At 49.8% G+C, this 27,199-nt stretch overlaps 1 protein-coding gene across 1 annotated transcript; it reads left to right on the forward strand.

The window, feature by feature from the left end:
* The first annotated feature begins 21,717 nt into the window (after window positions 1–21,717).
* LOC142586016 (prolyl 4-hydroxylase subunit alpha-3-like) lies at window positions 21,718–26,423 on the forward strand. Its single transcript, XM_075697230.1, has 2 exons — window positions 21,718–23,305; window positions 26,191–26,423. Exons 1-2 carry the CDS (start codon window positions 21,834–21,836, stop codon window positions 26,354–26,356), a joined length of 1,638 nt encoding a protein of 545 aa, XP_075553345.1. The 5' UTR covers window positions 21,718–21,833; the 3' UTR covers window positions 26,357–26,423.
* The last annotated feature ends 776 nt before the right edge of the window (window positions 26,424–27,199 follow it).

Genomic DNA, 27,199 nt, shown 5'->3' on the forward strand with positions numbered 1-27,199 from the left:
AAACGTAAGTCCTGCAACCATTACACCTTTCCACATACCCCGGAGCACTTCGTGCCTATTGTATCCCCGTAGCGCACTGTGCTTCAGTATGGCTGCATTTCGCTTCCCCTTTACTGTACTTGTTTTTCCATATATCTATTCACCTCGTTTATCCATATACAAAGATATTTATATTCTGTTACCCGAGGTATTTCAAGGCCCTGTATCTCCACTATCTGTGCACTGTTTTCATTGAATACCATAACACCCGATTCTCTAACGCTAAATTTAAAACCTAAATTCTCGCCTTCCTGTCCACAGATACTTGCCAGACGTTGCCAATCACTTTTCTTGATAGCTAGCAACACAGTGTGATCTGCATCAAATAAACCCAGAAACTGCTGCTCAACTGCTGTACCCGCCTGTTTATATGAGCGATTAAACCCGGTATTACTTCCTTCTAGCGCCCTCCCCATCCTCACCACGTACATCATAAACAGCAGGGGAGATAAAGGGCACCCCTGCCTCAGTCCCTTGTTGATGTCAACTTTCTCCTCCCTCCTCATCCCTTCCCATTAAATGGTATTTTCTAGGCAAATCTCTCTCTAAAGCTGTAGACAATCGTCGCCTAAGCCTTCCCCTTCAAGAATATCCCACAAAATATTCCGGTCTACGTTGTCATAGGCTCCTGTAATGTCTAGAAGGCCACATATAACGGTCTGCTTTCTACTCTTGATATTTCAATACACTGAGTAAAAACAAACAAGTTATCATCCAAACGCCTACCTATTCTGAACGAGAAGAAAAGGGGTTAACCGAGGGGCCCGATTTGAAATGCGAAGGTTGAGGTTGTGAAATGCGAAGGTTGTGGGTTCGGTTCCCATCTGCGGAAAGTTGTTTTTTCATCCACTTTCATTTCCAATAATTTATCGTTTCTTTATTTCATTTATTAAGCACAAGCAATTTCCCCTATGTTTTTCTTCGGGTCAATGTTTGTTGACTTCTCATGATATACCTATTCTGAAGTCATTCTGAAGTTTTCCCAAAATGACATTATTCTCGGACCATGCTTGCAGCTTTAGTTTAATTGCCTGCATTGCTAGCCTGTATAATACCCATGTAATGGTCAACGGTCTAGACGGGTAAATTCTATCTTTCTCCCCCTCACCTTTATTAATTAAATTCATTCTACTTTGTCGCCAACTGTCTCGTATTCTTCTAGATTTTAAAGTTTTTTCCACTGCTTTCAGCAGAGCTTCCTTACTTTTCGTTGCGAGTTCATCAGTCAGCCTAACGCGAATGCCGTCTAGCCCTGTGGCTGTGCGCTTAGGAATTTTCTTTTCAGCTTTCTTCCAGTTCAAATTTCTTAGCAGCAGCTCCTTTTCTATCTGGTTCTCCTTCAAGCTCTTTTTTTCTGGAAATGCAACCTCATGATTGCTTTGGAATGATTCGGCTGTTATTTTTCAGATGTAATTTATAGCCGCTTCTTCTCCCAGTCTGTTTCCATCTTCGTCTAGGATATGTTTTTGTATTGTTGTTGACTTCCTGCCTAATAGTTTTATGTGGTTCCAAAATATTCTAGGTGCGGCTTTCCTTTTCCTACGTATTTCTGATAACCTAGGTTCAATTTCGCCTTTTATCTTTGCTTGCACCAGTATTTGTACCATAGACTTTCTCTCCCGGTATTTTTCCCATTCACTGGCTACCTCATCCTGCGGTAACTGGGCCTTCTTTGTCTGCCTGTGCTCTCAGGATGCTTTCTGTCATTCGGCGATCGCTTCTCGTATCTCCCTGTACCACCAGCTTTTCGGTTTCTTTTTTCCTTTCCAATGAACATGCTGTTTCTATTTCGGTATTTCTGTCGTTATTACACTTAAAAGCTCACTATATTCCCACTCTTTGTTTGGCCATTTGCAAAGTTCTTCCTCGACTCTTGTGGCTCTATTTGTTATTTCTTCGGCGTTCAAATTTGGACTGGCCATTTCGCGCTCCTTGCTCTCTTTCCCAACTACATATCCCATTTTCAAAATGATGCGTTTATGGTCACTCCCTATGCTGCTATACCCTTCCTCATCAATGACCATTAATCTCAACTTATCAATTCCTTCTGTCATCAGACAGTAATCAATGGTCGATTGCCGGTTTGCCACTTCCCACGTGATCTGCCCTTCACACTTAGGCCCCGTATTCACGATAACGAGGTTGTGTTGCCCACAAAGCATTCCAGAAACCCTTAATATCAGCACTTATGCATTCCACTAACTCTTGATTCTTCTCTGTGCAATTATTTCCGGTCCACAAATATGTAACGCCTAGCCAAGTTCTTTTCCCGCTCATTGTACCTGATAACCAAAGATGCTCTTGACATCTTGAATTTATGCTTTTCCATTTGGCTCCCTGATGGATGAACATTCCTACTCCCCTCCCTTTCTTTCCGACTTAGTTCGGTTGCACCCTTCCCAAACGCAATTATCGATAACTGGCGGCTCTTCGTGCATCTAAGGTGCGTTTATGTAACCGCATATACCCCTATTTGTTCTCCTTTTAACTGCTCATCAATCTCTGCCCACTTTTCCATTCTTCTGTCTCCCTGCCGGTTGATGTAGCCTATTGCATGCCGAGCTCTGTTTCTTGTTTTCCTCCTGCTTCTGTTATTGACGGCGATGCTACTCTGAGGTTCCCCTTGGGGACCTTCTTCATTACTACCTACTCTGGCCTCCTGAGCGCCCGTGGGCCCCCTAAAAAGGAACAGCGCGACCAGCAAGACGCCAGCCCACTTCTCGTCCAAGTCTGTAATTGAAGTGGATCCTGTCTCATTCAAAAACACCCCTCCTTCTCACTTCCCTGTTTACTTCGGCAACCTCGAAACCTTTCTCTCGGCTCATTTTCCATATCGCCTCATTAGCCGCTACTACGGCTCTTTGTACGTGACTCCCATACAGACACCTCCGGCACCGTGCACACCTTGATCTGCACCTGAGGGCCGACCTGGGGCGCCTTAGGGTAGACGACAACTCGCGCAAGTAGGCTACACCCTTTGCCAAGAGCGGGGCTAGTCCTGTCCCTTTTCTATTTAGGACATCATTTTGCCCACCTGCTACTATGACAAGGTTGCGCATGTGGGCATTTCCGTGAGCTTTTCTTTTGCTCGCTCCACGACAGAATGCAGTGTCCGCCCTGGAAATGTCCCTACCGCCACTTTTTTATCGCCTTTCACTATCTCCAGAATTGATTCTGAGCACCTAGCCAGGTTTGAGTCGCAGGCGATAATTACCATTTCACTTTCTCCTTCCTCTTCTTGCTTCCCTTTGTTCTTTTCTGTGTGATTCGGACTTGACAAGGCGCATTGATCCCTGCACTCCTGCTTTCTTGCGGCGCAGCCTCAAGGTAGGCGCCGCTCTTTCCAGCTGCCCCCTCACGACGTTCCACGCATTCCACATTCTTTGCTGACACTTCCTCTCCTGACACGTCGGGGGACTGCGTTCCATTGTCACGACCATTCTCGTTCACAATGGCCGCCCTGTTCAGCTTTTAAGGCGAAACCCTTTAATGGCTCATGCTCGCGTCCACGGCGGCGTCCGTTCGCAGAACATGTCACACTCCTCTAGGGAGCGCTCGGGACGTCATTGGAGTGGCGCGCGTGCTGCGCATGCGCCTAGTAGATGGCACCACCCTCGTGCTCCAAAATGGCGTCGGCAGACCAGGCCCCGCACACGCTCAAGTTCAACAAATGGCCACAGAGGGCGAAAACATCGACCGCGCGCCGCTGCTAATAAAGCCAGCATAGTAGAATCACTTTGGGATGCTTACGCTAGTTCCAATATTTCCCGCTAGAGGCACCGTAATAAGCGCAATTTTATTTTACAAACTTTCTCTTACAATTACCGAAGCATTTTTATCGCATAAAAAGAGCGAGAAATTGTTACTGTTAATCAGATATTGCGCTATTTATTAGTAAGTTGATGCTTTCTTTGTCAGTATAAACGCAACTAGCGTTCAGCATCCTCGATCTTTCACGTGACCTCTGGCCTGGATTTAAAATTTTTACCGGTATTTTCGAGTGCACGGCGGCACGGATTCATTGGTTCGTACACCTTGCTTCTTTGTTGCTAAATCTAGTTCATTGCGCATCGATGTCTCTCGTTATTTAACTTTCGGTGAAGTGACATGTTTGCAAGCGAACATGTAAGCCCGAAAGCTAGGTTTCGGTCGTGAGTCGTTCGGAGCACGTCTGCATAGAAACGGGAGCTGGATTCTGCTGCGGCAGACAACGGCAATAACGTTGAGTCGCTCAACACCGCTGCTTGAATCGTTATGTAATATTCGTCTCATTACCTTCCAGGTGGAGACACGTTAACACACTAGATCCTGCATTACGTATGGGCAGTAAGGAACATCCGTTGCTGTTTCCTAACTAAACCTTTACTTGCGAGGCCATCGTTAAACACACACAATCAGGAAACAAAGAGAGAGCGATATCGGAACGCGCGTCGATTTTTCATCTTACTGTAGCCGTAGCCATAGGTGACTGAGTAGCCTTATGAATATATCTATGAAACTGTTTTTCGAGTCCGCCGGCAACTTCTTTCGTCCCCAAAACCGAATAATCCTTCGGTAAAATGAAGTGAAAGTACAGAATTAAATGTAATAAACAGTTCCAAATGTTCTTGCTGTTCAGTTTGGTTTACCACAGGGCATTTATTTTTGGAATAGTGAAGTGGTGCATCACGTTCGTGCAGAAAAATAATGCATCAGTTCCAATAGCTTCATGACTTTCATGCATTATTCGCTTGTGGAACCAGCAGTGTGATCTCTTCTAGTGTATAAATGAGCGCACAAATGTTCTCATTTGTGATCTTAATAGTACTTCAGCTGTTGACATGTATTGTAGTTAGACAGACATCAATTTTATGGACAATAGCAATATTTATTTAACATGCTGGCAAGCACCCTAGAAAAGAAAGTGTGCATTTGCATGTGTTCTGCAGTCGCAAACCATTACAACATGTATGTTATATCTTTTTGCATTTCATATTGCAAAATTATGCTTTTTCAATTTCTGATGCAGTCAACATTTCTGTTCTAGACAAGCAGTAATGAGGACGGCACCAGTATGAAGCAACACACTCCACGCACTAAACAGAAGCTGCTGCCTGCTGCAACACAAGGCCATTGTGCCAAAGGCCAACACAAGGCCAAAGTCCACACAAGAACATTGTGTGGACTTTGGCTGTTACTACAAAGTAAACAACACCCGGTTATGAAATAAATATGCTTGATGTATGCTATATTGGCTTGCTAGTCTTGAGATACATGTCATTTGTTTGTAGCAGATGATATGAACGTTTGTTCATGTTTACAGTTCAGCATAACTGGTTCGAGCATAAAATAAAACACCTCATGAGTTTGGTTAATCTGTGCTGTATCTCATGTGTCACTGTTCTGCCCCAGCAGAGTCTATGCCAAGCGAATCTCGGTCATCGCAGGAGCTCCCCTCTACACCAACAGGAAGGGGCTGGAGACGAATTTGCAAGGCTTTTACACCATGAACAAAGAAGCGCAAGCAGAAGAATTTGGATATCAAGTCTGCAGAGGACTATGTCAAGACTGAAAAGAGCTTCAGCCACCATTCTAACAGCACGGACATTTGGCCGTCATCCAGGTAACTCAAAAAGGACTTTCTAAAAATTCTTCGTGTTCAGATGCACCTGAAACTTCTGACCAAGCACCGACGACGCTGGCCAAAAGAGTTCCGTCAGTTTGCCCTTAATCGGCTTCCTGGCCATGTCAATTCCATTTGTGCCAATTGGATTGGAAAAACTTTAATAAAAGTCCTGCAGGACGCACGTCAGCGCGCAGTGGGCGTCTCCCACGCAGGGACCGACAGGGAATACTTGGCGGCCGCTGCGCGAGCCTGCTCGACGGCCCATTGCTGGTCTTGTAGGAGCGGGCTTCTTAGGGTCTTCTCCCACTTGCCGGAGGTAGAGTCGGGCGGAGCGTTTCTGCACTCCCAGAGCACGTGTGCGAGTGCCGCCGTGACCCCGCACGAGGCGCACGCATCGTCTGGGTAGATGTCTGGGTAGATTATTTTTTTTTATTTGAATATACTGCAGGCCCTTCACGGCCCGTGCAGGAGTGGTACAGAGACGCAATGAAAAAAAAAATCACGATGACAAGTCAATACACTGAATGCAGTTAATAAAAGAGTCGATGTTATTGCAACACACAATATCGTTAGTTAACTTGTTCCACTGGGAAATGGCTGACGGAAAAAGGGAATGCTTGTGAACATTAACGCGACTTCGGGGAAGATAGATTGTTTTGGAGTGATTAAGTCTGGTTGAACGTTTTGGAGGATCTTCGAGGTAATGAGAACGTGCTATTTGGAAATGGCCATGGTATAATTGATAGATGAATTTTAGTCGCGAAATTGCTCTTCTCTGCGAGAGGGGTTTTAGGTTAGCCCTTGCTAGCAGACCCGAGACACTGGACTGCCTTTTGTAGTCCGAATATACAAACCTAATTGCTATTAATTATGTGTAAGGTTGCCGGGTTTGGATAGGTATCTGTCCGTAATAAGCCTGTTTAGTTTAGGGTGCGGGGGCAGAAAGAGACGTCGTCCCAAGTAAAAGTGTTTAGTTATTTCATTGTAGGTTATTGGGGCATCCCTGTTCGCCTCCAACTCATCGAGACGTAGTTGCCCGGGGGTGACGGCGCGGTCGGTAAGCGCGCGCGCAGCGTCGTGGGCTGTCTCGTTGAGGTTCGGCGGGGCGCCCGGAATCCGACCCAGGTGTGCGGGAAACCAGATGACGGTGTAGTGTTTGAGGTTGCTTGGATCAGCGCCGCGGAGGATGCGTAACGCCTTGACGGAGACGACTCCTCTCTCGAACGCTTTGATGGCTGGTCTCGAGTCGCTGAATATTGTCGTTCGCTTGCCAGGGCTATGGCCACTTGCTCCGCCACCTCGGGATCACGTGTGCGTACCGTGGCGGCGTTTAAAGTCCGTTGCGAGGACGAGACCGCTACAGCGGCGAAGGCTCGGTTGCATCGGTAGGCGGCGGCGCCCACGAAAGCGACGTCGTCCGCTTTCTTGTTTACTCGTTTGAGAAACGCGGTGGCCCGGGCTTGGCGCCTGCCTCGATTCTGTTCCGGATGGACGTTTCGCGGAATGGGTGCGATCGTGATCAGGTCGCGGAGCTCGCGGGGAACCGGCGTAAGCTCCGGTGGATCCTGGTTGTTCAGTGGGAAGTACCCGAGCTCGCGCAAGATGTGACGGCCGGTCTTCGTCATCGTCAGTCGTATCATCTGCGCTCTCTCCTGAGCCTCGCGATCTCTTCGAGGGTATTGTGCACCCCGAGCTCGAGGAGTCGATACGTCGGCGTCGTGATCGGGAGCCCAAGGGCCCGCTTCACTACCTTTCGGATTAGTGTATTGAGCTTGTCACGCTCCAAGTGTTTCCACTTATGCATTGCTGCAACGTAGGTGAAGTGACATAGGACGAACGCGTGTACGAGACGCAGCAGATTGTCTTCTTTGAGGCCGCGGTGACGGTTGGCCACCCTGCGTACAAGTCGTGTTGCGTTGTCCGTCTTTGTCGTCAGCTTGTGGACCGTTTGGATGTTGGATCCGCCTGCCTCGATAATCACTCCCAGTACTCGGATGGAGTCAACCCTGGGGATTGGGCGACCGTCTCTGGTGCGGACAGTGATGTTGCGCTCGGTCGGTGGTTTCCATCCCTTAGGCCTTTTGCCTCGTCGTTTTGGGCTGTACAACAACAGCTCCGATTTGGTGGAGGAGCACTTGAGGCCCGTGTGGTCTAGGTAGGATTCGGCAGTTTCGACTGCCTCCTGCAGAGCGGATTCGATAAAGCCGTCATCCCCGCGGAGCACCAGATGGTGATGTCGTCCGCGTATACCGTATGGTTGAGGCCTTGTATCTTCGACAGGCGTTCGGAGAGCCCAATCATCACCAGGTTGAACAGCGTCGGCGAGAGGACGGAGCCCTGGGGGGTGCCACGCTGTCCGAGCTCGACTTCTTCCGACATGAGGTCTCCGACACGGAGCACGGCCTTGCGACGGGTTAGGAAGGAGCGGACGAACTCGTAGAACCGGCGCCCGAGCCCTAAGGCCGTGATCGCCTTTGGTATTGCCGAGTGGTGGATGTTATCGAAAGCCTTCTCCAGGTCAAGGCCAAGTATGGCGCGGGTGCCCCAAGTAGCCCCGGCGTCTATGATTTGGTGTTTCAGGAGAAGCATCGTATCCTGAGTCGAGAGCCCGGGTCGGAAGCCGATCATGTGGTGTGTGTAACAGTCCTGGTCTTCGAAATACCGGCCGACTCTGTTGAGTACGACATGCTCGGCCACTTTACCCACGCACGACGTTAGCGAGATGGGGCGAAGGTTATCGACGCCAGGCGCCTTGCCCGGTTTCGGAATGAGGATCGTCTGAGCGAGTTTCCAGGCATCAGGTAACTCGCCCCGCCCCCACACGTCAGTGATGGCGTCCGTGAGGTACACGACCGAGGGGTCGTCTAAGTTCCGCAGGAGCTTGTTGGTTATGCCATCGGGGCCCGGGGCGGAACGGCCGTTTAGTTCGTGGAGAGCCCGGCGTATCTCTTCGACGGAAAAATCGGCGTCTAGGAGACTATTGTCGGTACCGGTGTAATCGGGATGTAGGGTCGGCGGGCCTTTGGGTATCGGCAGGTACTTATGCGCAAGCTTCTTGACGATGTCATCCGGCGAAGCGGTGCCTTTGGCCTGGTGAAGGACTTTGGTGAGCGAGTGGCGCTGGTTTGTGCGGGTGTTGGTGTCGTCGAGCAGGTGTTTGAGGAGGTTCCACGTCTTCCCGTTGCGGACCTGTCCGTCGACGGAGTTACACACCTCGTCCCATTGCTGTTTGGATAGGGTGCTGCAGTGTTCCATTATGGTCTGGTTCAGTTGTGCAATGCGTTTGCGGAGCCTGCGTTTGAGACGCTGGCTCTTCCATCGTGTCATTAGAGACTGTTTGGCTTCGAGCAAGTGGGCGAGGCGGCTGTCCATCTTCTCGGTTGGCATATCCGTGCTAAATGTTTTCGTGGCCTTAACGACGTCGGCCTTGAGCTGAGCCGTCCACGTCTCGAGGTTCGGGGCAGCGTCTGGAGGGAGTGGTGAGGCGCGAGTCTTGCGAAAGAAGTCCCAGTTGACCCACGTGTACGACTTGGGCTTCCTGACGATGCTGGGTAAGTGCACGGCCAGTATGAGATGGTCGCTGCCAAGATCCTCCTCAAGATTGGACCAGTGGGCATCGGCTGTGTTCTTCACGAAGCAGAGATCTGGAGTGGTGTCTCTGTGCGTGGATGTGCCGATACGGGTAGGGAACGCCTTGTCTGTCACTAGGGTGAGATCGAGCTCGTTCGCATGCTGCCACAGCGCGGTGCCCTTGGGGGTGTCATATACGTAACCCCAGGTGCGATGCGCAGCGTTGAAGTCGCCAGCAATGACGAGCGGGTTTGAGCCAGCAAGATGTATGGCTCTCTGGAAGAGGCGTCGGAAACGGTGACTCGTTTGTCTGGGGCTGCTGTACACGTTGAGTATGTACACACTTTGTCGGTACGCGTCGCTTGGGAGAATCTCCGTCATGACGTTGTCCACCTCGGACGTGCGGAGGTCATGAGCGAGGCAGGTGAGCTTTTTAGAGACCTACGTGGCGGTACCACGTCCTCCCGCGAGGCCTGGTAACCACTGGTAACCGGTAAACGTGGCGGTGTGTGTTAAAGTTTCTTGCAGTAGGATTACGTGGGGCTTGGCATCGTGGCTGCGTAGGTATTGCTGCAGGGAGGCTTTCCGCGTAGTGAAACTCCTGCAGTTCCACTGCCAGATGCGGAACGCTTCATCTCGCCTGGCCATCTTGATGCTTGTGGGGGTCGGCCGGGGCGCTTGACGGTTGGAAGGGGGCCGCGTGTGTGGGTGGATTGAGCGTGGGGTGTTGTGTCGAGACCGGCTTAGCAGCGGCAATGGCGGGGGCTACGACGTTTTCGAGATAATGTTCGACTGTCCCCAACCGATTACCGTGGGCCGCGAGGGTTGACTGTACGCGGGCCATATTCTCTCCGAGAAAGCGGAGGCTCTCTTTAATTGCCGACAGCGTACTTTTAATCTCTTCTAACTCGGGTTTCAGTTCTGGCATGGCGCGAGCTACGGCGCGTTTCTTGGGCGCGCTCTCGCCGTCCGCGCTATCAGCGCTAACAGGATGTGGCGGTGGTGACGGGGCTACTGCCTTCGCAGCGTTTTCGGCGGCGGGCATAATGGCTGCGCGGGCGCTCCTGTCGTTCTGTGGATCGGCAATCGCGGCCGTAAGTTTGAGGATTGTCTCTTTCATAGCGGCGTTTTCGCGTTTGAGTAACGCTATCTCGGTTGTGTTGGTGTCTGTAACGTGATCTGGGAGTGAGCCCGACCCTACCTGTGATGTGGTGTCGTTTCTTCTTCCCCGGACGACATCTGTCCAGGTGAGGGAACCTCGTTTCTTGTTGCTTGTTGGTGGTGCCGGCGAGCTTGGCAATCGTTGACAAGAGGGCCCGGAGCGGGATCCAGAACGGGACCCCGAACGGGACCCGGGACCGGACTTGGAGCGAGAAATGGAGCGGTCACGAGATGCGCCGCGCGGCGCACCACGGGAGCGGGCCCGTGGTCAGCTCCGGAATGTCGATGCCCGCCTGGAGCGGCTCCGAGATCGGCCCCTGGACCTGGAGTGGGATCGGTTGTTGTCAGCGGCCCGGGCACTTCCAGGGGGTTGCAGGTAGGCGTCTTCGGTGGTAGCAATGGCGGACTTGGGCATTGTAGTGCAGTCGTCGCCGTTCCTCGTCGAGCGTGCTCTCTCCCATCGCCGTCGACAGACCACGTATGGCATGTGGTAGCGTTGCTTGCAGGCTTTGTCGGCGGTGAGATGGGGGCCACCACATAGCTTACATTTGGGTGCACAGTGGTGCTCCCGAGTGGGGTTTGGGGCACCACAGCCTCGGCAAATAACATCCCCGGGGTTTGGGCACACGTCTGCACGGTGGCCGAGCCGACCACAGGCGTAACATATGTCGACCTGCCTGCGGTACAGCGTGCAGTGCATGAGGACCGAGCCATAGCGCACGAAATTGGGCACTCGATGGCCGTCGAATGCCACGATTGCTGCACTGGTAGTGCCTATGCGCTTGGCGGCCAATGCCAGTGGATTTCTGTCATTGGCGATTTTCGAGTCAATGTCCGTCGGCCCATCTTCCACGGGGACCCCGCGGATGACTCCCTTACAAATGGACTGTGGTGCCGCTTCGTAGGCGCTGATCTCGTGGGTGACGCCTTGGATGCAAATTTGCTTTACTCGCACCTAGCGGTTAGCATTTTCTCTGAGCGGAGTGCTTGTCACTAAGATATTCTGTTTGTTGTTGGGGCAAAGCGTGTCCGAGTGTTGTTGTGCCGGGCTGAGGCCAGCCGAGGCGGCAATGGCGCTGGCAACCACCGCAGGGCCAACTTTTGCTATGTTAAGTCCCCCACGAGGCCTTATAATAATATGGATGTCATCTTTTGGCAACGGCGGCATTCTGCTCGCGCGGATGATGGTGTTTTTAACGTTTTCACGGCCGCGGGTCTCCGTTCCTCCACGTTTCAGCACGCCATATGGCGGAGTATGGTTAACGCTCTCACGTTTGGCTGCGGCGCGGCGAGACGTGGCAGTCTGCCAGCCTGGATCCGGGGTGATGTCCTCCACGGCAATGTCCTCCCCAGCCACTTGGTATTCCATGTCTGAGCACAATAATTGTAGCCCATGCAGCGGCGGCGACGACGTGGAAGAGAGAGCAACGCGCCAGAAGCGTCGCCGCGATCGACACGTCGGATTAGAAGCTCCCCTCGTTAGGATGGCAAAACCGCTGTAGATGGTAGAGATAAACACTCACAGTGTCCAGGAAAGTGTCCACAGGGTCCGTGCAACTTCACAAAGCCGTCTTGCATAAATATTTCCTTGAAATCGTGAAAAATCGCCACGAAAACATTGGTAGAAACAAGAGCCGAATAGAATTCGTACGCACACTCCGGCGTCTTCTTCTTCCTTCTTCCTTCCTTCTTCCAAGTGTCATTTTTTTTTCTGTAAATGCAAGCTTTTTCATTGCCCATTCTCGTTAGAGATCATTCATCCTCATCCAAACATAAAGGTCAACCGATTCTTCGCTGATACTTAATACCAGTCACTGTCTGGTAGCGTACCTTTATCAGTATCTTTTAGTGTATGTTGTCATGCACAATTTCTCTCCTGAAATAGCTGATGCAGCATCGGCATGCGTCTTTCATTAACCTGCGCACCGTGTGCTATGCACCATTTTACTTTTCTTGAGATGTTTTTAGCCTGCAATTCTTGCAGAGCAGAGTGACTTCTCTCTTGAATGCAAGCTTTTTCATTTTCCATATTCCTAGTCTCGTTGATGATTGCTCTTCTTCCTGGATAGCCTGGGTCTTTGCGCAAGCTACACTGAAGTGATTGATCACAGAATCTGGTTTTGCTGCCCCCACTTGGTTGTGGTCGCCGTGTTACATTTGTCAGATGTGGGGCCTGGTCAGTTGCGTTGGTAAGCAGTCTCTCGAGGTAAGCATTTACTCCTGCAGTCCGCACAGAGACATAGACTCCCAGTATACACGCACTGTAACTGGTGCTCTCCGTTCGTTCTTTCCTGCTGCAGCCATGGGCAAATTGTGCTTGTGGCCTATCTCGGCCGCGATTAAGCATGAACGGAGACCAGCATAATGCTTACATGGTCCGACGTGTATGGAGTTGATAGCCACATGGGTGGAATTGCCCGTAAAACTGGCTGATGCAGGTGATGTCCACGAAAGCGACTTGTCCATATTGAGACAATGTAGTCAGCCACACATTAGCGGCCCCCGAAAGAAAACAAACGTGCAGGTTGGAAAGGAGTCAACTCTAAACTGCCGGGTAGTCTCATGTTGCTGTGCTGGCTGCGGCAGCCGATGCCTGCCTCACCCGATTGCTTCGCAATGCAAGTTGCTCATCTTTAACGGCGACTGCCGCTGCAAACAGGTGGGGCACTCTGTCCAATCTGCTTGAGCCGCTGGTTGTCGCTCGTTACCAGACTGCCATGTGCGACGACGACAGTGAGCCGTTTACGCGCTCGCGTCAATCATTGCAGCGTATCTCGACATGCAAATTTTATTTCTGCTATCGCACTAGAATGTACACTGTTCGTATTCTGCCAATAAAGTCGCACGCTCTGTTCACTCACTTGTGGTTCGTTTGTACAGGCGTCAGTAGAGGCTCTTTGGTCTCCTGGCAATTAGAACGCACCGGCTACGCGGCAGCCAAGGCATTGAGGCATGCCACATAGCCGGCAGGGCAAGCATGGCGCGTACCAGCGTACGCTACCGGCGAAAAACGGCCATATTGAATTTCGCTCTAAAAAGCGCACTTCCGCTTCCGGATTGAACAGCGCCCTCTGGCGTCCACCTAAGTAATTAAGTTCCATGTGCTGCCGCTGCTTATTTTCGTATCACTGCGGTAGGTACAGTTTCCCTTCTCTAAATTTGATTCCTTATTCTATGGGCAGACGCTCCTCGCTAGCCGAGTAAGTCGGTTGTCTCCGAAGCGCGCTCGCGCTGCCCAACGAAAGCGCAAGTCGCGGCAAGCTCAGCGACAGTGGAAAGGAACAGCGATTCGAGTGGAAAGGAACAGCGTCTTCCAGAGTCTCCCAACACAAGGTTGAGGGCCAATGAACGCATGCGACTGAAGCGACTCAACCGGTCTTCTGGGACGAAGGCTAAAGAGGCAGAACGCAAGCGGCAACAAAGCCTTCGCAACAGGCTCCGGCAACAGCAGCAACAACAACAAGGCACTTCTAGTGGGGGATGCCAGCTCCCAGATTGAGCAGTTCAGACAACAGCAACCGAGGCAGTCATAGAAAGGCTTCGCCTACAGTATTTTAGCTCAGCAAAGTGGCCATACATTTTTCCTCGGCTGCTTGAAGTCATTTTTCCGCTACCTTCCGTGCCTCACGCTCCCTATTTAGCTCATTTTTGAGCTCTTTGACCGGTTTGACACAAGCATCCTGGAAAGCCTCCATTTTCTTCATCCTAGCATCGACATCACAGTGCGTGGCGATTGACTCGATTCCCTCTCCCTTCTCATCCGTCGCCTCGTCTGCCTTGAGGGACCCCTCGCCCACTGCCCGCTTTCCCGGCTTTCTTGACATGTATTGCACGGCTTTTTCCAATGGAAATGCTACAATACGATAATAATGCAGAGCACGTGCCCTCTACCAAAAAGCGATACGCCCAGCATCTAAATCCTTAGAATGCCGCAAAGTAATTCTCACCAATGTTTTAAAAGCAATCAATGCAGCACAGACTTTAGGTATGCCACGTTTTCGGACGTGTTCAACCACGCGGCCACGTTCTCACTTTCCTATCAAAGCAATATTCCCGATACCAAAGCACACTTAGTGATGCAACTAATAGCTATTAGTCTTGTAACTTCCAAGCTACCTTTTAAAGGCTATAAAGACTTAACGTCCCACCCCGTTGCACTTGTTGAAGCACGTGGCGCGAAAGAACGCTCTCACTATCCTGCAAAACCGAATATACACGGAACAACCCCGCGCACACTAAAGAAGAGAGAGAAAAGAAGGAAACTACCCAATTAATATTTAAAGGCTAAAAAATCAGCAAGTTAAAAACAGAAACAAGCTCAAAGCATCCACAAAAAAACTTATGATTTCATCGCCGCCACGGAGCCCTGGAAAAACACGTCCATCCGCCACAAAACCTGACGCTACTTTCTATTACCTACTTCTGCTATCTGCCACTACTACTACTACGCGCTACTACTTTGTTTTTATTATTATTTTATTATTTAACAGTACTGTAGGCCTTTGCACAGGCCCAAACAGGAAGTGGATTTAATATATACACATGAGCATGGGAAAAAACAGGAAAAAAGAAAAAAAAACAAAATATATAAAGCAAAAAAAAACTGCCATACAACAGCACTGGTATTCAACACAAGACACTTTTTTTGTTTGACATGAATCAGGGAAAAAAACAATTGCAATATTAGTCGTATAATATTCTTGTAGTTATCGTGGATCTATAAAACACCACTATTCAGCACATTGCAATATTTACATTTGAAATCATAAGGCAGTATGCAAACGCACGTGCACTAGTGTCCAATCACTCAACCAATGCATTGCCTTTGAACTACGCACTCAAATACTTTCATGAACAGCCAAACTATGGCTCCAATTTTGCGACAAAGCCATCCACAGAATCTGATTCTATAATTTCCTGTGGCAACGAATTCCAGATTTCAAATGCCCATGGAAAATAGGAATATCTAAACGTTTTCTTGGCCTTATGTTGAGGCACTGCCACCGCCGTGCTTCCGGTACAACGAACGCAGAGCGCAGCGGAGCATGAAAGACGGTGATAGCGAAGACAGCGCGAGGAGGAACGCGGAGAAGTGTGGCGAAAGGGTGAGGAGGAAAGCGGAGTGCCGCACGAGACGTGCTCCACGGCGGCGACCCGCTACGAAATGGCGCCATACTAGCGTGCGCCGTCACCCGCTCGTCGATCAGGTAATTTATTTATTTATTTATTTATTTATTTATTTATTTATTTGTTCATTTATTTATTTATTTATTTATTTATTTATTTATTTATTTATTTATTTATTTATTTATTTATTTATTTATTTATTCAAAATACTCACAGGCTCCAAATAGGAGTATTGTGTGAGGGGGTCATGTACAGAAAATGAAGGACACAAATAAAGCAGCTCATGCATCATTATACAATGGGTAACAGTTTCGCAGGACGCAGAGAAGTAATGACAAGTATTAAGCTACAAATATAAGGCCAGAAAAATATTGCACAGTATATGCAATTTCTGAAGGAACATTGAAATGGCGGCTAAAAGGGTGACTAACAAAGTACAAGGCAGTTAATAAAACAGCTAAGAAAACCAAAGCAGTACTTGGTCTTTGAAGACTGCACAGTCATGAATGGCAACGATGCGATCAGGAATATCATTCCAGTAGCTCATGGCACGCGGAAGCGCTGATGAACTTAAAAGCCGTGGTTCAGCGAGATACGCGCCTAAAGCTGTGGCTATTACAAAGACGACGGGATGTACGAAGTGGTTCGGTAAGGGGAAGGGTATTAGGATCCTGACTATGAATTATTTTGTGGAAAAGACAGAGCAAAGCGACATTCCTTCGCAGCTCTAGTGTCGGGAGTGATAGCGAGAACTTCAGGTTAGTAACGCTAGTCTGTCGGTCATATTTCTTGGTTATAAAACCAAGCGCGGTTCTGAATTCGTTCTAGTGATTGTATTAGATAAGCCTGATGCGGTGACCATATGTGCGAGGCGAATTCAACTTGAGGACGAACAAAAGTATGATAGGCTAGTTTTCGAGTGGTTAATGGGGCATCTCGAAGATTACGTTTCAGACAGCCAAGAGTACGCGATGCTTTGGCGGTCATGTTATTAATGTGAGTCTTCCAGCAAAGACTGACAGTGAGATATACGCAAAGGTACTTGTATGAAGTCGCATGCGCACAAGAGCTAGAATTTAGTGAATATTGGAAGGCTGAAGGCGTCTTCTTGCGGGTAAAAGTCACAGTTCTGCATTTGTCAGGATTCAGCGTCATTTGCCACGATGTGCACCAGGTAGTGATTTGATCTAAGTCGTTCTGAAGTTCAAAATATTCAAAGGGTCAGCTAATTTTCGGATATATTAGGCAGTCGTTTGCGAAAAGTTTAATGGTTGAAGTAATCTTAGACGGCAGGTCATTGATGTAGACTAAAAACAGTAATGGATCCAAGACGCTGCCCTGGGGAACACCGGAGGAGACGTCAGTTAAATCGGATGAATATCCGACAACGACGGTGAACTGCTTACGAAATGACAGGAACTTACACAACCATGAGATCGTTGAAGAATGTAAGTGCAACGACGATAGTTTAGCTATTAGTCGGGAGTGTGGAACGCGATCAAATGCCTTGGAGTCGTCAAGAAAAATTCAGTCAGTCTGGAAACCTTCATCCGTGTTAGACAACAGTTCGCTGGTGAATTGTATTAACTGCGTGTCACACGAATATCCCTTCCTAAATCCATGGTGGTTTGGGAAAAAGAAGTTATTGCGTTCAAGGTAATGCGCGATGCCTGATGCGGCGATGTGTGCAAGAAGTTTGCATGCGATACAGGTTAGATATACAGGGCGATAGTTACTGACATGATGTCTATCACCAGCTTTGAAAATGGGAATAACTTTAGCGATTTTCCAATCATCAGGTATTTCCTCGGTAGACAATGATCGCTCGAATATGTTACAGAGGATAACGCTGGAATGATTTACGGTGTTCTTAAGGATTTTAGCACTTATGCCGTCAATGCCACTGCAAGTTGATAACTTGAGGTTATTAATTAAATTAAAGATGCAATTCCAGTAGCAGCCACGTTTATAGGTTCCATGTACTGATAGTGGACATCGGTTAGCTGTGGGATACTGGAATGGTCTTCTTGAGTAAAGACAGATCTAAAGAAAGTGTTAAAAACAAGCGGACACTCTTGTTTACTTATGGGCGCCCCGACGTCGTTCAAATCACTAAGGCATATGCGGCGTCCACCGATACCATATGTTGAAACAAGGCGCTGTCGTGGGCTTCCGAACCCCTGCGCGTGCGCTGCTTCACCTTCCTCGCGTTCCATCGTGCCGTGTTCGCGCTTTCTTGCAGAACAGTGAGGGACGGCGGAAGCGGCTCGTCTGCAGCTCGTGTTAACGAGCTCGCCGAGCTCAGCGCCGCCGAGAGGACCCTGCCGTTCAGGTTCAAATTCTGTGTCTCAATATAACGCGAATTCCAAAGACCTAAACAGCTGCGCCCAAATTTAAATTACGGAGTGTCGTAATCGCCGGTGACCTTTTATTTCTCGCCTGGGTTTTCACGTGCCGTGAGAGTGGGAAGCGTTAGAAATCTTAAAAACAATTAATTAGTAGATAACCATCGTATTCAGCTTCGTTATCTAAAACAGTAAGCCCTACTCTTTAATCGAGAAAGTTATTTTCGAATGGATAATCTTGTGATGATAATAGTTAGATAATTTATAGGCAGTTCCTCATTCCAGGAAACCACTTAGTCGAGAAAATTATTTTTGAATGCTTAGTTTTGTGACTATAATCGTTGGATAATTGATATATTATTACGGCGCAACCAAGAGCGGCGCCAGTCAGAAGAAAATAATTTGCGCGTAGAGGTCGAATCGGTCTCGACAGCCATCTTGTTTATGCATCGTTGTTTCTCGCGCAAATATTGTAAATACATGTTTATATGTTATTTCTGCAACGTAACAAAATGATGATCGTGTTGAGTGTTGTGTCGGCAGCGGCAGGCAAGCGGGGGGGCCCCGACCGGGCGAACGCGCGGCTAGCGCCGGCGCAGGAAGGCGACGCGGAGCAAACTGCTCCCGATGAAAACCGGAACGAAGACTCGCCGTTTATTGCTAATAAAGGCTTCACACGCCAGATGACACCTCCAAGTTTGTCACATGACAGAAGGGGGGTGCGCCATCTAGCTAAACAACTACAAAACATACATATACGATGACACCGAGATCTGACAGGGGGCGACACTACACTACATCATCCCCCCCCTGGAAACAAAGTAAACATACAGTGAAACGCACACACAAGATGCGCACTTATGTCCAAAGGCGATTTCAGTTCGTTCCCCCCACGTTCACACATGCGCACCAGTCGCACACAAAGCACGCACTTAAGTCCACAACAAATTCAATCCGTCCCCGCCCAAGTTCACATACACGCGCACCAGTCTTGGGCACCATAACACAGGCAGTCACTCAAAGTCTGACAAGGAACACGGCACAAAACTCACTGCACCGCAACAAGGAGCACTTTATACCTGTGTTATTGAAACATGTGGACTGTCTCCTAAATGTCACAGCGAGGCCCCTAGCCGTGGCATTTCGAAGACGGCAATACGCTCTACACTACAGAAACAAAATCATCGAGCCACGGAGGCTGTTTTCTGTCACGATGAGGACGCGTGCGTACCTCAGAAGAACTTTGGGGGTTGCGACGCGTATCGGTCGACTTTAAAGACCCAGTCGTCCCACTATTTCCCTCCCCCTGGTTGGACAATTGAATGTGGTTGTCGCTCAAAGCTGGAGAGGGTTGCCCAGGAAGCTCCTCTCGAAGGCCCAACAAGTCCTGGGATGCTACCGATTCCCCCATGGAATCAGAAACGACTGCTGACTGTGTAAACTCTGAAGTGATACAGTCAGACTGACTACTCAATTGAAGCTTATGACTGAGAAGACGCTGTCGCTACAGACGAGTCATCGGAATGACTATCCAAGTTTGAATATGAGTACAAAAAATCTTTGTCACTTGTACACAATGTACTACCTGCTGAACCCTTTATCACTAGGGTTAACTTAGACACATGCCACATCTTCCCATCACTGAGTAAAAAAGTAGATAGTCCTATCTGGGCCTTGACTTTACGAGGTTTACTGTACTTAAAAAATCCTTTCCTGTTAAATCTTATTCTGACGGTGTCTCCCACCTTGACACGAGTTGCCTGAGCACCTCTACGTTTGTCTACGTACTGTTTAGTCTGCCACTGTTTCTGCAAGACCCTTTCTTGAACGTGAGGCACAAGACTCCTGTTCCCGTAGATCTACACAGAGCTGCATGGTTCCATCCTTCTTGCGCACCACCACGAGTGGAGACACCCACTCAGAAGCCTCGACGCGCTCGATGACGTCGCAGTCCTCGAGACGTCGCAATTCATTTGTGACCTGGTCACGGAGAGCCAGGGGTAGTCTGCGCAACTTTGAAGATACTGGTTTTGCATCTTGCTGCCGATGAATTCGGTGCACACAGTTGTTGACGAGACCCAACTCGTCACTGAAGAGGTGATCAAAACCCGGAGGCACACCTGTGGGGCTCTGTACTGAAGGAAGCGATGGTAGACGACATGTCAGCGACGTACCGTCGATCTGTATGCCCAAGCGTTGGATGGCGTCTAAACCCAGCAGTGATGTTCCTGTAGTCGTTACGTGGAACGTGACTGAGCACGACCTTTGGAAAAACTGGACAGTGGCTTGAAACAGGCCTTGAATGTTGATGCGTTGCTTGGAGAAATTTCTCAAGTCCACTGTTGGTTGTGACAGCCTGTGCTGTCGACCAAAGTTATTTCTAAAATCTTCGGCCGTCATGCATGACACAGACGCTCCCGTATCCACCGGCAGTCGCATGGAGACGCCGTTCACTACGACCGGAACTTCCAAATCTTTTTTTAGTTTCAAAAGCGCTTACCGTCAAGACAGACGCGGACGGCTGCCTTGCGGAAGTTGAAGAAAGCGTCTCTGCGGAAGAGACGTGTTGAACAGTACGGGTTTTCCGGCATACTGATGCAAAATGGCCCAACGTGTGGCAGGCGTTGCACCGCCGGTTCCTTGCGGGGCAATTCCTGTACGTTGCAATATGCTTCGTGCTGCCACACCGGTCGCATGCACCACGGTTCCCGGAAGAGCCATGTGCGAACTGTCGGCCCTCTTGGTGGCTTCTCGGAAGAAGTCGGCCATCTTGGCGGCCTCCCGGACTACGTCGGCCATCTTGGCGGCCTCCCGGAAGAAGTCGGCTGTCTTGGCCCGTCGATGGAACGCCAAGTTGAGATGCCTCGATTCTTCGTACATTTTCGGAGCCGAACGCGCGGTTCGCTCGATGCAAGGCTTCTAACGAGCGTCCAATTTCTTCTGCCTTGTCCAGGGTCAGGGTTTCGCCATGAGCCAGCAACTTTTCGCGAACGCTGACGTTCGCTACCCCATGTATGATTTGGTCTCGGACGCGCTCGTCATAGCTTGTGCCGAAGTTGCACTGTACCGCCTTCTCCTTCAATGCGGTCACGAATTCCAGGAATCCTTCTCCCTCGAACTGCTTTCGGCTGGTGAATTCGTGCCGTTCCGCCAGGACATTTGTTGACGCGGCGAACAGCCGGTCAAGCCGCTGCAAGAGTCTCGGAAACTCTGACGCTGGCGGGACCGCATCACTTGACGTTGACGCTGCGCCGGTCGACTGCCTTGCTGCTTCGCTTGAAGCTGACGCTGCGCTGGTTAACTGCCTTGCTGCGTCCTGCTCCTCGTCTGCAAAGTACTTCCGTTGTCCCTCACGCCCGAGAGCGCTGACGAGCGCGGACGCTCGTCGCGCGTCCGTCCAGTCGCCACCGCCAGCCGCTTCGAGGTGGGCCTGAAAAATTTTTTTCCAGCGATACCATGGAATTAACGGTGGCCCGGGCAATTCCAGAAAAACGGGAAGGTTCGCCGTAAAAGACGCCATGCCCGGTAGCGCGCAGGAGACAGTGCAGAAAACAAGCCGGAGTTCGCAGCAGGAATGGGGCACGGAAGAACAAGGGGGCGAGTAGGCCTAGGCTCGGAAGCCTCGCGACGCCAAGTGCGTCGGCGGCGTTTGCAGGCCGTGCCGACACGTAAAGGACGCTTCACTTACGAAGCTCGCTGGTTTCCCGGGGCTTCGGTCGGAACCGCTGCGGGAATCCCATCTTCGTCGCCAAAAGATGTTGTGTCGGCAGCGGCAGGCAAGCGGGGGGCCCCGACCGGGCGAACGCGCGGTTAGCGCCGGCGCAGGAAGGAGACACGGAGCGAACTGCTCCCGATGAAAACCGGAACGAAGACTCGCCGTTTATTGCTAATAAAGGCTTCACACGCCAGATGACACCTCCAAGTTTGTCACATGACAGAAGGGGGGTGCGCCATCTAGCTAAACAACTACAAAACATACATATACGATGACACCGAGATCTGACAGGGGGCGACACTACACTACAGAGTGCATCCCCATACAGTATTTTCGCATCAGCTTCGACTCCAGCGAGAAAAACCCATCAGGCGGAAGAGGAAGAAGAAGGCGTTCTCGTTCCAAAAGCGCCGTCGCCTTCAGAATGCCTGCCAACGTTGCGGGAGCCGTGGCAGCGGTCGCCCTCTGGGTCGCCATCTTTCTGCTGTGGGTGCAGCCTTGCCAGGCGCGCATCCCGCCCAATTACGTCAGCTCGCGGCGCGACGACCCGCACTTCGGCCGCGCGTACCGCGAGGTGAGCCGCTGGTTCTGGCGCTACGTGGACGCCGAGCGCGGCCGGCTCGAGTCGATCCGGCGCCGGCTGGACCGGCTCGAGGTGGCGCAGCGCTCGTACGACGGCGTCGATCCCGAGCAGTACTTGGGGCTGCCCATGAACGCGTTCCTGCTCATCAAGCGGCTCGCCAGGGACTACGTGCAAGTGCTCGAGGAGGCCAGGGACGACACCAACGCCAAGCTGCTGCTCGCCATGCGGCCGGGAAGCAAGAGGGCCAGGCGATACCAGTTTCCGAGCAGCAAGGACGTCTCCAAGGCGGCCCGCGCCGTGCTTGAGTTTCAGAGAAACCAGGGCTACTCTGCCAAGCAGATCGCCGACGGTCTGACCGCCGAGCCCAACTCGCCCCTGTACAACTTCCAGATGACGGCGAGAGACTGCTTCCACCTCGGCGTGGCCGCCAGCGAAGCTGAGGACGGCGAGAGCACCCAGGAGTGGATGCTCGAGGCGCTTGACCGAGCTGCTGATGGCACGGTGGACGCCGCCGCCGCCAAGGAGTACCTGGCCTACGGCTACTTCCTGGAGGGCGACTACCAAAGTGCCGCCGACACGAACAACCAGCTGCTCGAAGAGGACCCGAGCAATATGAGGGCGTTTCTCAACATGGAGTTCTACCAAGAAGGTGGGCCGGGTCACTGCTATGCCTCGCCTGCCACGCTTCTCGAGATGACGCTGTTCAAAAAACTCACGCATCCCGCACGAACGGACAAAACCTGCACGCGGCTTAGAAATGCGCTGCAAAACACCTACGAAGGGCAAGTATACCGGGAGCAAGTGGTCCGGGAGCCGACCACGATCGTCTTCCACAAAATTCTATCATCTACGGAAACGTCTACGCTGCGGCGTGTAAGCGCGGCCGACGGTGTCGTGGTCAGCGTGCCCTCCGACCACACTCTCCGAGAGCTGGCCCGGAAACTGGAGGAAGTCACGGACATGAAAGTGCTCGCTTCAAAGATACCCTGGAAACAGCTGGTCTCGTACTGCCAAGAGCACACGTGGCTCAACCCGGGTAACAACCTTCGCTCGAAGCCATTTGCCACGTGGTGGGTGTTCACGGGCCCCGGAGTTCTCGGCGGACTGGACAGGTCTCTCTTCCCACAAGTCATTCTTGACTCTGGGATGGCGCTGTTGCGGTAAGTTCCCCCCCATGAGATCACAAAGGAAACGACGGCAAAAAAAAAAATCCGCAGCCAATGCTTGCGTCTCGATTTCGCATCGCAGCTCAGCTCTAACCGGTCGGTGTCGCGCACGAAGCAATTAAAATCGAATAATGGTAGACTTATGACCTTCTCGCACTATAACGGCTTTGCAGTAAACTACTCGTACCTGCAACATGTTACGCAATAGGGCAAGAAAGCAGGGACGTAAGGGAAAGAAGTGCTGTGTAGTCTCAGCCTATGTACATACATGAAAGATCATGTGCTCAAAAACGCGCATGACGCGCAGTTTACGTTACAGGGTTTGTAAAGTGGTCTATCAATCTGGTCTAGACAAGGTATCTAACTGGTGCGACATTGTAAAATGCGACTTAACAGCCAAAAGTGCAAACTAATCATGATTTCGCGCAATACTGCTTCGTCTAACTTAGCCAATTATCACTTGATGAACTCTGTACTCAAAGAAGTAACTTCCTATAGATACTTAGGCGTCCACATAACATCTAAATTTTCGTGGCAAACATACATAAACCACATCACTAATAATGCTAACCGCACGCTTGGTTACCTCCTCCGCAATTTCTCTATGGCACCCGCTGACTTAAAGCTACTTCTGTACAAAATACTAATACGTCCTAAGCTTGAATATGCCGCTTCTGTCTGTGACCCTGGCCTAGATTACTTAACAAATGCAACAGAATCTGTACAAAATTGTAGCGCACGTTTTATTCTTACTAACTATTCTCGGACATTATGTGTAATATCTATGAAGACTACTTTAAGTCTATCTCTCCTCTCATCCCGTAGGAAGTTAATTAGCACGCTTATCACTGCTGCACAAAATTTATTACTACAATCCGAAATTAAAAACTGCACTTTTCTCCGAACCTGCATACATATAATCTCGTACTGACCATCACCATAAATTCAGCGTTCCACATTGTCGCACGAACCTATTTTTTTATTCATTTAGTCCTGAAACTACGAATGAATGGAATCATCTGCCGGCTTCAATTGTTAGCATAACTGATACATCTGCTTTTAGGACTTCTATTGAAGAATACTTTTGTTACTCAGCATGTTTTAATTTTCTTATTATTATAACCTGTCGTCTGTACATGTTCTGTATTTCCTTCCACTCCCTTCTGTAATGCCTTCGGGCCTTGAAGGTAGAAGAAATAAATGAATAAACGACGATCTCAATTTTTCCCACCTGCAGGTCTCATTGCTGATAACCTGACACTGTCATTACTAACTTAGGTTTTGGACGCAGCAGAACATCAGAGAAGCTCAACACTTAACTAAACTGACCTCGTCATCATAGCCGCGGTAAAACAAAGCTTTTGTTGAAGCAGTGTACTTGGAAAAGTGACACAAGCGTAGATGATTAGGACAGGCGCTGAACTATTAAACTGAATTGCCAAAAATCGTGGCCAAATCAGCTCGTGAGTATCTATCAAAACAAAGTTGTTAAACTCGCAATGCCGCGTTATTTACATTTTTTCAGGGGGCTCTGTAATGTCAAACTATTCCAATGTGTTTTATTCCAATCTCCTGACGTCAAATTTACGTAACCGCCAACACAGGCATCGGGCGGTGACCCGCAGCGTAGCCTGAGCAGCCGAATCAAACGCTCGCTTCGTTTATAGGAGGTCACGTTTGTTTCCTTTCAAAACGAATAACATTGCCGTCATTTAGCGGTTTTTCTTATCTAATTGGCTGAAAAGAGGCGATGAGCACGCTCAAGTGGAGAGGGTTTCGATGGGGCCGAGCCAGCGCACTGAAAATAGATAACCGGATTAAAAGGGTGGTGCCGGCGTGTGCGATTAGTCCGCTTTCCCTTAATTATCTTGCGGTGGCCTGTCCAAAATCGCGGCGGCGGGCAACGGACACTTAAAAATGCGGATAAAACGGATCCTCAGCTAGGAAGAGTTGGCAGAGCGATGTCGCATACGTGCCGAGAAGGCTCGGTAACGCTATACTGCCACACAAAAAGTTTCATTATATGCAAATAAACTCATGCTTTCCAGCAGGTGCGAGCAGCCAGTGTCTGAGCAATCGGAGGCAGCCATCTTCTATTCCTTCCGGAACGGGCCTGTCTCTGGCTATTCAGAAAAAAATGCGGTTTTGTTCGGCATATTAATGCATCTTTAACGTACACACGTCAGTTTATTGCAATGAATTTTCGCGGTTTGGTGACATCGAGTGACAAACAGGGGAAGTGGGTGCAGCCTGAAACCTTTTGACCAATAGCTGAGGGTTAATGGCAAAAAGGCATCGGATCAGAAATAATTAATGAGAGCAGCATTCCGGGTAAGTTGGTAATCGATTACTGAAGTATTATTGCGCAACAGAAAAGACACGGACGTAAGAGAAGAACACACACAGGGCGCAAAGTTTCGAGATTGAAAGTTTGCGCTTGGTGTGTGTTCTTCTCTTACGTCCGTGTCTTTTCTGTTGCGCAATAATACTTCCAGTAATAAAAATTTTTCTTTTGCTCGGTCAAATCTTGCATAATCATTGTGTGCACGTCATGTGAGATTGGGAGCTATCGCGGTTTTCGTGACCACTCATGACAGACAGGCGAAGTGGGAGTGGCCTAAAAATGTTCTTGGCCAATCGTGGAGGGCTGATGGCAGAATTGGAATAGAAAAGTTTGGAATAGCTCTACGTTATAGCGCCCATGGTCCGGCAACATTGCCTTGTACTGCCGGCTGCCCGCATAAATCAGGGTTCACATGATCCTTTCTGTGATATGGTTTGCCATGGGTTACTGGCCGTCGTGCGTACAGATGTGATCTTGCGGCTCTGTCGATCCGAGGACTTTTCCTGTGCTGACCTGTGCGCCGCCCGCGTTGCAGCTACCACGTGATGAGCGATGGGACGCGAGACCGCGAGCCCATCCCGTACTCGTGCCGTAGCGACAACGTGACCATCTTCTACAAGCGCATCATGCTTGAAGACCAGCGCGTCTTGTGCCAAGCATCCTCCGGCGGCGCATGCGACAGGTACGCACTGCGGCCCTGAGTCGCTGTGTGTGCGCTGCTTCAGCTGAGTCTGTTGTACGTCTTGTGAATAAAACCTCACTCAAGACTGCGCACAATTGCTGGAACTCGCTTGTCAACTCAAAGCAACTCAGCGTTGCTTGATGCAAGCATGTTTCAGAGATATTTATCATGATGTTTATGCGTAACCGTCAGAAAAGCTATACCCTCTGAGTGATCTGTTGTATCTTGAAAGCCTAAATCAAGTGCTTTTGGTGATGTGCAGGCACATAAGCAGAGTCCGTTCCTGCGGGATATATTTGGCATATGATGCGCGTTGAGAACTTATCAGGTGTGAGTGACTCTTGGTATGTGGCTGCCAGGATCATCCGCGGTAGCCTACATGCTTCGTATGCGGATGTTAACTGGGGCGAAATAACGCCACTGGAACAGTTTTAGAGCAATAGACAAAAGAATAACCTGAGTACCAGACGCTTCCCTTTATACATAGGCTTTCGGCCATTATCTGCTCAATACCAGGCTGCCTTTGAAACTGTTTTGCCTCCAGCTGCACACCTTTCTTTTAGAGGTCTGTTTCAGAGGCAGTCTGACTAGAAGTGCTCACGTTCACAGTAAGGTGCTGCGTAAGCTGCTTCATTTTTTTTCTGTCGCTGTAGGGTGGCCACTTTTACTGCGCTTGTCATTTATGAGCTCGAAATAATGCCATCTGAAACATCAACCTCATACGTTTTGGCAACGTAAATAAAAAAAAGGACACAACCTCTCCATAAGGGCAAAGCATCGAATGCGATAGCAACATGAAGAGCGTACGAGGACGAGGGGTCGCAGCGCGTCTTCGCGTCTTCGTAGACGCGTCTTAGTAGCG

This window comes from Dermacentor variabilis, chromosome 6 (assembly GCF_050947875.1).
Source record: "Dermacentor variabilis isolate Ectoservices chromosome 6, ASM5094787v1, whole genome shotgun sequence".
In the NCBI taxonomy this organism is placed as follows: domain Eukaryota; kingdom Metazoa; phylum Arthropoda; class Arachnida; order Ixodida; family Ixodidae; genus Dermacentor; species Dermacentor variabilis.

Bases quoted from the DNA above. Each gene is read 5' to 3' on its own strand.
- LOC142586016 (XM_075697230.1), top strand. From the start codon at position 21,834: ATGACACCGAGATCTGACAGGGGGCGACACTACACTACAGAGTGCATC. The intron at 23,306-26,190 runs GTAAGTTCCCCC...CCCGCGTTGCAG, and splicing joins TCTGGGATGGCGCTGTTGCG to CTACCACGTGATGAGCGATG.